Source organism: Chelonoidis abingdonii, chromosome 4, assembly GCF_003597395.2.
Source record: "Chelonoidis abingdonii isolate Lonesome George chromosome 4, CheloAbing_2.0, whole genome shotgun sequence".
NCBI lineage: Eukaryota > Metazoa > Chordata > Testudines > Testudinidae > Chelonoidis > Chelonoidis abingdonii.
Window position 1 is genome coordinate 56,165,806 of NC_133772.1, and position 15,482 is coordinate 56,181,287.

A 15,482-nucleotide genomic window follows, 5' to 3' on the forward strand; every position below is an offset into this window, starting at 1 on the left:
CTATACATTAATAGAGAAATCACAGAGAAGATTCTCAGTTAGTTAAGAAAAACTATTCTGCACAAATACATGGTGTGAAATACTCTGCTGAAAAGTCAGTTTGTACTTTTAATCTTTACTTAAAGCAGTTTTGAAACAAAATGGTTAGAGACCTACCTGGTTAGCAAAATTCAGCAAGAACCACCACTAATGAGGACTGCACTTTTCAAGTGCTGTGTGTCAGCTGTGGTAGAAATAAGATATTCGCTTAACTCAAAACACAGCTGAGAGCAACGTACACATGTAATCTCCATGAAATGGTGCAAAACAGTAGCAGACAGCAAATTACAGCTCTCTGATTCACCATTTGCACATTCTATAGCCAAGCAAATTGAAAGCACTGAACTTATATGCAAAGACTATTCAAATAGTCTGTGTATTGGTATGTGTGAAGAACAGAGCAGTACCTATATTAAATGTAAACTAGCAAAAGGTGTGCAATGCTCACCTATGCAAACAGCCACATGATTAGCCAGTTTGCTACTACAAACTTACTAACAATCAAAAAAGCACAGACTATATCGCCATTTAAAACGCTCGCACCAAGCCAGCTACTGCAAGTACTTGCTGCAAATTGTAAAGAAGTGTTGAAACTTGTCTGCATTCTGGTATCTTGGGTAATTGAAATTTGACAGTATGACCCTTTCTGGGCAGCAAAACCCCCATGAGGTGAATAGTTATTCCAGATTTACACCACTGTAACTGAGATAGGAATCTGACCCACTCGTATACAGGAAAGATGATAGAGAGAATGAAATAATTACAGGCTACAGTGGATCACACACAAAAGTTGCTGCCCTTGCACCATTTCCCCCTGCGTTTTTAAAGCCCCTAGTGCTTGTGGGGGAACCATGCTCTCCAATGGTATCCTGGCCAACCCTTTCAAAAACACAAGCAAGGACAGAGTTCCTTACACCCTCCCCCTGCTTCTTAAACCTATGAAATGGTTTGGCCAGAATCTCACCCCAAGAGGAAAAAGGATATAAATACAGATCCATTTGTGTTCAGATCTTTATTTTCGATTTATATTCTTAAGCGACAGCGTCCTGAAGACAGTCTGACTGATCCAAGACTCTTTGGCAATAGACCTCGTGGGAAACACCTCTTGTCATAATGTTATGGAGACTATCTGAACAAACTACACGGAGTCCTCTGAATTGACGATAGCTGATCATATGCCAAATGCAGGATTGCTATGGAAGACAGGTGGAATCAAATGGTCAAAGCATAGCTAGGCATTGGGACTGATATGAGGGAGGAGCACAACATGCTGAAAACCAAGACTAGCCTGAGGAATCAAGTCCTTCTTGCTCTTGGAAGATTAAGTTTACCACAGCCTTGTTTGCACTCATTTACTTGGTCAATCTTAGATAATCACTTCCAAGGCTAATAAGACAATAAGACAATCTTCAGTAGTGAGTCAGAGCAGGGATTCTGCACCTTGCCTCACCCTTTATAATTTACCTACACATGGACAATATAACAACAAAATGTTTATCTATCTATCTATCTATCTATGAACTAAAGCCTTGTCTAAAACAAAGACCTGCACTGTAACTGCCAAAACTCTCTTCTCTCCTATTTATTTATTTTTGACAAAGAGGATAAACGCAGGAATCTCTAGTATTGAACTCACACATCAAAATAAACTTTAAGCAACTCTCAGCACTTCAGGATGAATTCCCTCTCAGTCAGAATGGGACGTATATTTAGGGCCTATCCAAAGTGCTAAAGTCAACAGAAGTTTTTCCACTGATTTCAGTGGATTTTTGAAAAGCCTTATATGTTAAGTGGTTTAAAAAGAAGGGGGAAAAAAAGAAAAAGAAAAAATATCCCAATAACACCCATGACCCTCTTCTTCATTTCTCACAAGACAGAATACATATTTTCTAAATTTAAGGCTTGATCCAAAACCCACTGAAATCAATTCAAAGACTCCTATTGTCTTCAATGGACTTTGAAACAGACCCATGGTACAGCTCTTGGGTTATGACTCAAGCCCTAGTAAAAGCAGAACCACCATTACAAGTTTCTTCAAGAAAACATGAGAAGTTGATCTTGACACAGTCGCATGTAAGACTACTCTCCAGCACCTGAGCTGTTCCACTACACTCTGCTCTGTCATCCTCTACAAGAAATGGAAGGAAATTTTGCATACTACTAATACACAAAGAGTAGCTTATTTTTAAACCACTGTTTGTAAAGTGTTTGCACTGTAGCTATAAAGCAAAGTTCAAAATAACCACCCATAAATCATAAGTCAAAAGGATCCTAGCCAATGGCCCCACCCTTACATCGTGGGCAAGTCTCTGCTAGTCTAAGTTCAGCTGGTATGTATTTTTTAGGGTAGCATTACATACTGATGCTGCAATGATATAATCAGATATCTTACTAAAGGAACTTCATTAAACCATACCTAAGCAAACTCAATAAAAAAATAGACAACATCATCTAAGTGTAGCACTTTTGGAGCACAAGTAACTTTGGGAGAAACTCAAATTGTATTACCTGTTAGAAAATAAAATTAAAAAGCCAGAACGCATTCTGGAACAACATACATTATTGTTATTTTCGGAACAGTGAACATGCTGATCCATGTTGCATTTTGGCTTAGATTGGTTCTATTAATACCCGTTAAGTTTTTCCAAGCATGGGGAATAATCTTTTCCTTTTCATTTACTATTTAACACAAGAAAGGCAGAGAAAGTGAACGGCCATTCACTAAGATAGAGTCAATGCAGTTCAACATTCAGTAGCTGAACAATACAACTATAAATTAAGGCTGGTATTTTCAAATACACCTAAGGGAGATAACAGCACAAGTATTGCTGAATGGAAAGGGGAGTTGTACTGTTACCTCCGTTAGATACTTCTGAAAATTTAAAACTTGCATGGTAGAAATTTAGCACATATATAAATCTTTGCACAGCTGGGACCTAAATTAACAAGTCAGTGTCTGGAAAATTAAACTGAAGATAAAATTTTGTAATGTTTAACTCATAAAGAGACTCCTGTCCTACATGCTGTTTGAAAAAATATAAATAAATCACCAGTTTATGCCTATCCTTACTGTACGCTTCCACTCAAAAACAATGGAAGTGGTAACAAAAACGCAGACCATGTATAGAATGTGTAGGTTTAATTTAAACAAAGCAAATACTGCATGCAGTAGTTTAATAATAGACTTGGGAGTCAGGTCTCCTGCGATCTGTTCCTGTCTCTCTCTCTCCTTTGTGGTATGATCCTGGCTAAATCCCTTGGGGCCTGATCCTGCAGTTAGCCCTGTGAAGCTGTTAGGGTCCACTGATATGTAACTCATTGCAGAATCAGGATCTAAAAGTTTCTGCGCTTCAGTTTACACAAGAGTTAAATAGCTATAATGTTTACTCTTGGGGGAATTCTACACCACTGCGCAAGGGCAGAACTAATGTCCCTGGCAGATTTTACTCTTTCCCTGTGGAATAACTGAATCCCAGACAGTGGTCCTGAGCAGGTGTGTCTGGTTTGGGAATCAGAAGCAGCCAAGAAGCATAAGTGCTGGAACTAAGGATGCTGCCACATCCTCTGGCTCCAAGTGGATTCCATTATTTACAGGCTTCACAGCTTGGTTCAATGGCTCTCAGCACTCCCACTATAAAAATTGTTCCAGCACCCCTGTTCCAGTACGCAGTCATAAATTACCACCTCTGGGGGTGCGACTGGGTGTGCGTGCAAAATTCTGTTGCTCTCGCTCACTACTGAAGTGATCCTGGAGCCAGGGATGAGCAGGACTGGGAACACCCTGGCCAGTGAAGCCTGCTGTGTGCTGGGCACCAGCTGCAGAGAGACTTCCTCTTCCTCTGCACAGGCCACCCCTGGGGCAGGGACTGGTGAGACCCACCCACAGGAACCTTCCTTGGCTGCCTCCATTGCTCCCCAGCCATGGGTGGAGGGATCACTGTATGGAGAGCTGCCCCCATCTGTCCAACCTCCATGCATCCGGACCCCTACCCCTGAGCACCCTGCACTTGAACCTCCACCTCACTGAGCCCCACCCCTCCTGCACCACTCTACCAAGCCCCCACACTTGGACCCTCACCCCACTGAGCCCCAACCAGCTGCACTTGGATCCCCGGTCCCACCAAGCCCCACTCCCTCAGCACCTGGACTCCACCTCACTGATCTAGAAGAATATCCTCTCCGATCTGACTAGGAATGCGTGTATTCTATTTCTGATGTTTCACATTCTTTTCCAGAGATTCACCTTCTGAATAGAAAATCATAGGTGTTAAAATTGGCATTTTTCAAAATTTAGCTCACTTTATATGAATCCAACTTCCCCCAACTTAAAAAGTTTAGGACCATTAATATTACCAAGAAATCATGTTGGCTAAGATGTGCACATGAAAATTGTGATATTAAAGAGAGACATGAACCAACTTTACTATATGTTGACTGCCACTATTTACCTAATATTTGTGTACCAGAAACACTATTACCATAAGCATGGAGAATGTCTATATAAATGAAGACAACGCAGTAATAATTTAAAGTCATACATATTTTGCATTATCTAAAACGAAGTGTAGATAACACTTGGATAACATCAAAGCAAATAAGCTTACTAATAATTTTGTCCTAGAAATCTACAGCCTTGATTTTAAGACCTATTTAAATTCTTTACTCTTTTCCTAAATATCAATAATCTAAATTATCTGCAGACACACAGCATTTCCAGTACCTCTTGTTGGTAGGCATGGAAAATTGCAGAGAGCAACTTTTTCATAATCTTTTTCACTCCGAAACTGTCACTGCTGTATGAAATGCTTAACTGTATTTACTTTATGGTGTATTCTACTCCCTCATCCCCTGCTGTGAAATGGCATGGATGGGTTAAGTTGAACAGTAAACTGACAGTGAACTGTGGTTTTGTAAGCACATGGCTAGAAGTAAGGAAAAAACAGCTTTATATAGTAGCTCTCTTTGAGAAGAGAAAAAGAAAGCTCATAAAAATGAATAAAGAAAATTTTAGCCTAATTCATTCAACCTCAAATGAGTTTAAAAATTCAATTTCAAACTCAACCACATGAAAGCAGGATACAGTTTAAAGCAGTACACATTATAAAATTAAGCCCTACAGAAACTGGTATTTTGTTATTATATTTAACTCGTCTAACAAGTTATTCAACCATCTCTCCAGCCCTCCTCCAGCTTAATTTGTTTGACTATTCTGAATACTATACAATGGCTTCATTTTACATGCCTACTGCTTACAGTGTTATACAACAGACCAGTAAAATCCATGTACACCAGGAAAGCAAACAAACGTATTATGAAAATATCGTTCAAGGCAACAGACACAATAAAAGGAGACAAAACTGTTCTATGTCCATTTACTCAGGGCATAACAGATTCAGAAGCATGAATACATGTTCCTCCATCTTGAAAGAGATTGCATAAGAATCCTCCCACACTAGACTTTACCTGTTGAAGCATTTCTTCAGTAGCATTAAGTTTTAGCTGATGCCCCTCAAGACAGACTTCTAGGTCCCGGATTTTCTCTCCTTGGGCCTCCACCTGATCTGTGAGGACACTCACCTGTAATTTGAGAACAAGGCAAGGAGAACACCTTTGAACTTACTATAAATAAATGTCAGCTAACCTTATTAACCAAACAGTCCAGCACATAATGTATTTTTATATCCAGTCTGTCACTGAAAGTCCTTAGAAGTTTCACATTCCTGAGAATCATATCATCTTCCTCTAGCAAAACAAACACAAATTTTGAATCTTACCTCATAGCCTGTCTCACAATATCTTTGCTTTAAAAACATCAGTCATCTTTCTTGTACTTGTTTTAAAATTAAAAAAAAAAATAAAGACAAAACATGTCTGTAAGACTATGTATAAGCAGCCTGAGTAAATCATATACCAATGTGTACAGTAAACACTCTCTTTTAAAAAAAATAGCATAGAATACTCTTAATGTTTTAAGTGGCATCAGAACACGCATTGTTATTTCAGCTTCTGTTAGCACTTCACTCCTTGAAATGGATAAACAATAAAACTGTTCTTCAGGAAACTAACCAATTAAAGTACTACTTACAAGAACCTGAGAACAACTTACCTATCAATAAAGCTTTCTGAAGCTATAAAAGAATGTAATACGTAAAAGACATGTTTTAGCCTTGACAAAACTTTACCTCACAAAAATTTCCAAGCTTTACAAGCCAAAACATGAATGCAAAAGAACTGAAATACAAGGGATGAATCACTGTGAATGAAACAATTAGTAATACTCTTAAGGAACTGTTAGAATGGTAGTACAAACTTGTTTACAAAAAAGAGTAAACTGTAATAAGAAAAGCCCAAAAGCTTAACTCAGAAACTTATTAAAACTTAAAAAATGTATTCAGCATAACGTTACAGAGATTTGAAAATCTATTCTGTAGGCCTAGGTGATGCAGTCCATGCTGCATAATCGTATATATTAGTTCATTGTTGTTATTATTTATTAGCATTTGAGTAATCCTAAGAGACCCAGTTATGGACCAGGACCCCATTGTGCTAGGTGCTGTAAAAACAGAGAACAAAAACAACAGTTCCTAAAGAGCTTATAATTTATGCACAACAATTCCCCCCAAAAACAAACAACAAAGATGAAATTGCAGATTTAACTTCTAATTTCTTGGCAGTAATATAATTAAAATCAAACTGAAATTTGTGTGACAGGTTCATTTTTGTTTAAGTTCTTTCTTTCTTTCTTTCTTTCTTTCTAAAAGTGGCTATAAAGGAATGAATGAGATTTCATAGAACAATGCATTGTGAAAGATGCGCACTGTATCTCTGGAAGTTAAATTTCAGGCCTTCTTACATCCATAGCAATGCTGATATTTAAACACTTTAGAAATAAAGTGCAGAGTGGCCAAGTTTTGTGCAGTTTGAAGCACAGTGTTTAAAACAAGTAATTTAATAAGTAAATTTCCACATTTTCAATTAATTTGCATGTAACCACTTATGGTAAACATACCCTGCCCCAAACCACGGCAGGGATAGCATAGGGAGTTGCACAAAACTCAGTGTAGTTGGAGGCATGGAGGGGCCAGTACTGGGCCCCCCCAACCTTCTGTCCCCACACTGCCACCACTGCCAGATGCTCCTTTCCCGTTCATATCCAGCATGGGGAGAGGCTGCCTGGCTGCTGCAGAGCAGGCACCATGGTGGTCCCTGGCAGACAAGAGGAGCATCTGCAGCCAAGCTTGCTGAATGACGTATTTTCTGAGCCGCAGGAATGTGTTGCAGAGCTACCAAATGCTTGGGTGTCATGCCAGAATCACGGTTAAAAATCCTCTGAAATAATTTTATGCTAAAACATAGTCTCACATCAGGATTTCTGAATTTGTATCTCTAATTATGTAGCCTCACCTCGCCATATAGAGTCAAGTGGTTCAATATGTATCAGCTATCATAAGCAAGAGTTTGACTCTCTTTCCCTACCCTGGGCTAATAAATCCTTCAGCCCTGGAGCTTTAGTTTGCTACAAACACCTCAGCCTTCATTCTGAGAATTTATTCAGCCCACCTATTACTTTAGACAGAATGTAACTTCAGGGTTCCAAACTCCTGTTAAACACAACCTTTCCTCAGCCGTCATGCCCAGCTCCAGCATAACAACTAGATAAGCCGCTGTCCTTGAGAAGAATCTCCAAAACCTTCAAATGGGCCAGCAGGACCCACCTACTTTAAAAAAGGTCTGCTTGTCAGATAGCCCTTTAAGAAGAGGCACTAAAGAAGTGGCACTGCTTAGATATTTGCAGGCTTTTGAACCCACCTGCTAACCCAAAGGAAAGGATGATCAATTGAATTCGCTACAGAGGGAATGGTTTGATAGTCCACCTTTCCTTATTTATGAAGAGATTTGGTGGAAGGGAGTGGGAGACAAAAGAGTAAGAGAGAAAAAGGAAAAGGGGTATTTTCTGTTACTTCCTTTATAGTCATTGGCTCCAGGGGAGAGTCCAGATGAACACAGATAAATAGGTAGGCAGGATTTTAAGGAAAGAAAAGGAGCAACAAACACAGACACATCTGAGCAGCATGAAAAGCACCCCCAGCAAGAGACATGGGTTCTATAGGGAAAGCTGCTGCTGCTTAAATACTTAATTAGGTTGTCCATTTTTTCCATGAAATGAAGATGGCAGGGAAACGGACAGATGAGAAAGGAGTTGGTGAGTGGAGATAAGGGGACAGGGAGAAAAAGATGTATAGAATCCTCCTTTTTAGTTTGCTCCCTGCAGCTGTCACTATAAGAGAGAATGCAAGTTCTGTTTAAAAGGTTACGGTGTAACTGGGTGAACACCGTAATCCCCAAAGAAAAGGTGATCTGCATAGGCATTTAATAAAATCCCAGCAGCTTTAGAGGTACGTGCTGAATGTTCCAATAGCTAAACTAAGAGGCACATTAGTAGCTTAAAATGACATAGTTTCTCCTCTGTTAGGTCTCACACCTGCCAGCCCCTCTGGGAATCACTGAGCTGTGTATAGAGCAATGTTCCCGCATACACCACATGCTTCAGTTGTCAAAACCCACTAAAGCCTATAGAGAAAGTCCTTTTCTTTTAATTCACTTCCTTGGCTTTGCACATGTTTATTGTTTGAAGGGGAGAGCTTTGAAAAACTACGCAATGCAGGAGAAAAGAGGCACTTGCATGAACTCCCATAAACTGTCTCAGGGCTACAGCAGGCTGATGTGGCTTCTCTAATCTATAGAGCACATTTGGCAAAACTGAGAAGCACTGGTCAGTGGTGAGGCTTGATGGGAGAGAATTTATCTCTGAAAGGTTTAAAGCGGAGGTGTTTGAGTCAGCCCACTCACTACAGGGTAGGGGTGGGGGGCACTGCCTTTCCCACTGCTTCATCTCCAGCTGCTCTGTGTGGACCAGGAATGCTCTAAGCAGCCAAGAATCTACTTAACCTTGTGCCAATGGACTATGGTCCCTAAGAAAACATACACCATGTGGAGATAGCAGGAGAGCAGTATGCACCAATCACTCCCTCATCTCACCTTGCCTTCTTGCTGGAGCATCCATGGGGAAAAATGTCCCACTGATTAGCTCCTCCTCCCCCAGCGCTTCCCACCTGCCAGCAGCCCTGCCGATCAGCACTTTCCCCTCACTCCCAGCACCTCTCGCCCATCCTGATCAGTGGTTCCACGTGTGCAGGAGATGCTGAGTGGGAGGGGAAGGAATGAGGGTGGGGTGCGCTCAGGGGAGAGGGTGGAATGGGGTTGGAAGAGGCGGGGTAGGGGTTGAGCAGGGGTGGGAAGAGGCAGAGAAGGAAGAGGCAGGGTGCGGCTGGGGCCTTGGGGGAAGGGGTGGAATGGGGGCAGGCGCCTCTGTGACTCAAGCTGAGAAGTATGGACACCACTGATTTACACTGTGAGCGCTTTAGGGCAGCAATGGTCTTTTACACTGGGGCATTAGTCTTGGATGGGGCCATGTGAGTGCTACTGTAACACAAACAGGTAATAATGTGAGGTGGGGTGGGAAAGTGAATGAGATTAATATGTTGAATAAGCAACTTTGATCCGGCTTTCGGGAGCATTCAGAACAAATTTTTGAAGCAATTTTATTAAATTCCTTTGTACACAGACCCAAAGTAGGTGTCTCAGCCATGCTTAGAACTAAACATGTATGGTTTTAAACCAAGTTTCAAACAGAAGTTTTACTGCTAAGGTTTTTGCCAAAAGCAGTTCTAATTAGACAGGAATTAAGAATTCAAACCAAGCCAAAAGAGTATGTCTCTTAAGAGGTTTACTGCTTATTTTACATTGGTAATGAAAACGTCACTCAGTTAATTAAAGCAAGTGTGAACAGAAACACATGCAACTGAAAACAAGTTCACAGAAGCTCATTACTGAGATAACAGAGAATATAAACCCACATGTATTATGGATACCTGGACTAGAAGTCACTTGCAGAGGGAAAAGGATAGATAAAGATTGCATATCTAGAGACTTCTGCTTTGGGCTTTAGGAACAGACACTGTGCAGCCTAGTAAAGGAAAGGGGAAAAATATTCAGAAAGACTCAAGGAGCTTGATTTTACCTTGTGCATAGTTTTATTTGGCCAAGAATAAAACTTATTCACATGGGACAGAGGCCCTGCTTTTGAAAAAAGCTTATAAACTGGGAAGCAGAAAACCTGAAAGAAACTGAACTGGTTTCAGACTTATTTTCCGCTGGATTTATTGCCAAATTCTTCCATCCCCTCAGATTTTAAGGAAGTAAAACAGCTCAGCTACAACCCAAAGGCAAGGAATGATCACAGAACCTACTGCTCTCTCTGCTTCTTGGCAGAGAAACAAGATTTGGGAAAGCCAGATTTTAAACACATTTCTGAAGAGGGACTGGGCAATAGGAATACAATGATATTGATGTCTGGCTGTGGTTTGAGTCATGGGGTAGAGAAGAATGAGACACCTGGAGAGTCTTGTGTCACCTGGAGACTGGAAGGAGCATGTGTGAAGGAACCATGCCACTACGGAGGGAATCTCTTCCTGTCCTCTGTAACTTTCCCTTGATCCCAACTTTCCAGTTCCCTCATTTCTCCTGTTTCAAGTTTCTCACATTCTCCCTACAACCACAGGACCACTGGATCTATCACTTCACCTTTGAATTCAGAGTATGCTGCTGAGCAACAAACTATGGGACTTCTCAGATCACATCATATATTCTCATGCATGGAAGAACAACTATAATAGAAAAAAAAGAGAGTTGGGCAACTGGATCCTCATAGTCATAAATCCTGAGGGTCAGATCCTCAGCTGCTATATGTCAGAACAACTCCACTGACTTCCGAGGATTTACACCAGCGGGGGGGTCTGGCACCAAAGAAGAAATAGAGTGAGTGTTTGTAGCAGGTGGGATCACGACAGAGGAAGTGGAAGCCCAGGAAGATGGGAGAGAATTGGGCACAAGAGCCAAACATCCAGTTGCCAGCCAATTACAGAAATTTGCACAGAACCATGTTCTCCATAGAACCAACTGGGACAATCTCACAAACTCAGAGCAATCCCTTTGACCTGTCACATCTGGTCACTCTACAGTGTACTTTTTGTGGATTTTACATAATGCTGTGAATAAAGTCAACTGACATGTCCACTATTTACGATTTGATCTTTCTTCTTGCTTATTCATTCTCTTCTCTTCTATCTCTGTGTTACATACAAATATTAATCATGTTGGTTGCCAGCCTGGTTAGCTGCAAGCCTTCCTCACATCCAATGACAATTTTATATTCCATGGCCAGTAAATGTTTCTGCATGTAACATATTCTTATTGATCTAACAGAACCAAGGTGTTTGGCTTCATGTCTCTTTCAGGACTCCCTCTAACTTTTATCCATTGAATACCAAATATGTTGATAGTACGCTACTATACATACCTGCAATATGAGGGACTCTTTATCACCCTCTAATCGTGCCAATCGTTCTTGATAGGTTTCATTGTTAGCAGAAGAAAGATGATTCACCTGAGACTGAAGATAATGATACACTAAGAATTTAAACAGATCACTGAAATTAAAATGTCAAGCAATAGCAAACACAATAAAAAGTAATACAGAACCAGGGGAGTTGCAATAATGCAAAATAAATACACATATTTTACTAAATATGATCCTGCCAAGAGCAATCTGGTATGCCATAAGCTGTTTAAGTGCAGCAGAATTTTAGATCACTTCTTAGTTCTAGGGATCAATACTTCTGAATTGACTCAAAGATCAAGAATGACATCCAGTAGAATTTCATGTCACTCCTGGCCTTTGTGCCTACTTACACTTTTCTAAATTCAGTGGAATACTGTTGTGGCCTGAACTGGAATCAGTGTACCATCAGCCATTAGTGAGCCTAAGGTAAGGTATTACATAGCAGGCATTTCTTTCTGCTGTCCATTTGTCATGCAAACTTCCACTGAAAATATCACAGATAGGTTGGAAATTCATAAGTGCAATGCAAATGTTTGTGCTAACATGCAAATTTGTGAACATCCTGGTAGTGAACTCCTGAAAATAAATGTTTATTATTAGACCAAAAATATGAAAGAATCCAGCCTCCACAGTGATCAGCTGCAACTTTCTGAAGAAAAGCAGCAAATCCTATAGAAAACGAACAGGTGAGTCTAACAACCACTGGCTTTGGATACCTGCCATCTTTGGAATATTAAATATTCACTTCAAGAACCAAACTTTGTATCTTGGACCCATCGGTGGAAATGATAAAAACTAAGAACTATGAAGACTATGCACAGAAGCATACTGAATTGTGCTACTTTGACATCCTTAGTCAATAAGACTTCGTATTAATTATAGCTCATGCAGGAAAGCCATTTAAGGATCCACTTTACATTTTTAAAGTAATTCCAGGCTATAGCCTACATTGCAACTAAATCCCCATGAAAAGGCTACAGGAAAATATGACATTTTCTCTTTTATTATTATGAATTTATTAAAAATATCTTATGCTTATAATGGAGACAATTTAAAGTTTAACAATATATAATATAAGTTCAGGCTTTAAAAACCCTGCCGAGAAATAAATCCTTCCATAATATTCTTCCAACATGTAAGACTCCACAGAACCTACTTCAAGTCCTTTGCTTTGTTTTTTCTGTCGAAGTAGGCCACAAAAAGTTACCTTGTATTTTATAGGCTACAGCTCAGTAGATACATTTTTAAGCAACATAATTACTATAAAAACAATGCAAGGGGAAAAATTAATTCCTTGTTAATGGGTTATTATTACCTTGTTCAGTTAGCAACTTATCAGGAACTAGTGCAGCTGTTTAATTAGATTTCTAAAGTAAACTCACTGTGCAGAGTAGATAGGAAAAAAGCAAATGTCAAATTAGAACATAGTATTAAAAGTCATTGTCAGTGACCACGCAATTATGGGGCTTAATAACAATCAATAGTGCAACAGTGTCTGCAGTGATACTGAAAGGAAGACAGTGGAAAGCTGTGAAATGTATGCAAAGGAAAAATCTGTATACAACAGCACAATCTATTGAAATACTGCCTAATTCTGCTTCCACTGAAAGTCAACTGCAAAACTCCTTTTGCCTTCAATGGTGCAGGAGCAACTCCACATATTAGTAATTTTTGAAGAACATGCGGTTGCTATGATAGCAGATACCACACTAGGCAACAACAGGAAAGGATGGTACTATGGACAAGTCACTAAGGCCAGACCTCCAGTGCGTGCAAATAAGTGTATCTCCATTGATTTCAACATAGCTTTGCCAATTTGCAAAGTCAGAAGATCTGTCCCTTCTGCCTCCCCTCCGGTATGTAAAACGGGGATTATAATATTTCTTATCTTCCACCCTTTGTTTTTTCTATTTCAGTTGTAAGCTCTTGTGGGCTGAGGTGTCTCTTACTATGATTTGGAAAAATGGGTAAACAGTGAGGTGGCAAAATTTGCAGATGATACAAAACTATTCAAGATAGTTAAGTCCAAAGCAGACCGCGAGGAGTTACAAAGGGATCTCACAAAACTGGGTGACTGGGCAAAACGGCAGATGAAATTCAATGTTAATAATGCAAAGTAATGCACATTGGAAAATGTAATCCCAACTATACATTAAAATATAAATCTGATGGGATCTAAATTAGCTCTTACCACTCAATAAAGAGATCTTGGGAGTCATTGTGAATAGTTCTCTGAAAACATCCACTCAATGTACAGCAGCAGTCAAAAAAGCTAACAATGTTGGGAATCATTAGGAGATAATAAGACAGACTAGAATCACAGAATATTAGGGTTGGAAGAGACCTCAGGAGGTCATCTAGTCCAATCTCCCTGCTCAAAGCAGGACCAATTCCCAACTAAAACATCCCAGCCAGGGCTTTGTCAAGCCTGACCTTAAAAACCTCTAGGGAAGGAGATTCCACCATCTCCATAGGTAATCCAGTCCAGTGCTTCACCACCCTCCTAGTGAAAAAGTTTTTCCTAATATCCAATCTAAACCTCCCCCACTGCAACTTGAGACCATTATTCCTTGTTCTGTCATCAGGTACCACTGAGAACAGTCTAGATTCATCCTCTTTGGAACTCCCTTTCAGGTAGTTGAAAGCAGCTATCAAATCCCTCCTCATTCTTCTCTTCTGCAGATTAAACAATCCCAGTTCCCTCAGCCTCTCCTCATATGTCATGTGCTCCAGCCCCCTAATCATTTTTGTTGCCCTCCGCTGGACTCTTTTCAATTTTTCCACATCCTTCTTCCAGTGTGAGGCCCAAAACTGGACACATTACTTCAGATGAGGCCTCACCAATGTCGAATAGAAGGGAATGATCACATCCCTCGATCTGCTGGCAATGCCCCTACTTATACAGCCCAAAATGCCATTAGCCTTCTTGGCAACAAGGGCACACTGTTGATTCATATCCAGCTTCTCGTCCACTGTAACTCTAGGTCCTTTTCTGCAGAACTGCTTCCTAGCCATTCAGTCCCTAGTCTGTAAGAGAGAACTTCCGTTCTAAGTGCAGGACTCTGCACTTGTCCTTGTTGAACCGCATCAGGTTTCTTTTGGCCCGATCCTTTAATTTGTCTAGATCCCTCTGTATACTATCCCTACCCTCCAGCATATCTACCACTCCTCCCAGTTTAGTGTCATCTCCAAACTTGCTGAGAGTGCAGTCCACACCATCCTCCAGATTATTATTTCCAAGCCTGAAATTGTAATCCTCACTGCAAATTCACTTAGGGTCACAGGAAGCCAGCACAAGACATATGCACCACTAGCCCTGCCTAAACCCTGTTGTAAGGAGCCAAAAGCAATGCAAAGTCCTGCCTAAACCCTGTTGTAAGGAGCCAAAAGCAATGCACATTTTTTTTTTCTGGCCACTTCTGCATGGGGGTGAATTTCTCCCTTGAAATTTACAGTTTAATATTAGATTAGCTTTTAGAGTGGTGAATAATATTCTGTTTAGTTTTCAAAGATTTCACATTTGACCATGTTGTACATTTTTGCTAGAAGTATTGTGGCTCACTCAGCTTCCCAGAATATAGAATTCCTCTCTAGAATGTCTGACTGAGTTTTGCAAGAAGACGAGCCACATTTATGCTTTCAATATTACAAACATCCCCAGGAACTAATCTTTTTTGGCTGCGTGGTTGGGCTCAAACCTGGGAAAATAAAATATGATGCAATTTTGTTGTTGTTAGAAAATGTACTTAGCTTGCTTAGTTGCTGATAATGTTCTGTCTTTGACTATAAGGTCAGCGATGATGAAGATAATGGTTCTTTCAAGAGTTTGTACAGGAATCTTGAAGTAGGTAGGTTCTCCTGCAATTTTTCAAACTTCCATTTAGTTTAATCTCAACAGGACAGGCAAGATTAAAGGGAGAAAAGAGGGCTACTGTGGGGGAGAAAAACAGAAAGGTGGTTCTAGATTTTAAGACTTGTGCAG

At 40.2% G+C, this 15,482-nt stretch overlaps 1 protein-coding gene across 7 annotated transcripts in view; it reads right to left on the minus strand.

Annotated features, from left to right (window-relative positions):
- The window catches only part of PPFIBP2 (PPFIA binding protein 2), a 159,334-nt gene that overhangs the window by 68,444 nt on the left and 75,408 nt on the right, over positions 1-15,482 (minus strand). For all 7 annotated transcript variants that reach the window (XM_075065190.1, XM_075065187.1, XM_075065188.1 and 4 more), the window contains 2 exons: positions 11,459-11,551; positions 5,503-5,616 (listed from right to left, as the gene is read on the minus strand). In XM_075065190.1, the coding sequence (XP_074921291.1) occupies positions 5,503-5,616; positions 11,459-11,551 (207 nt within the window). The remainder of the gene's footprint in view (positions 1-5,502; positions 5,617-11,458; positions 11,552-15,482) is intronic.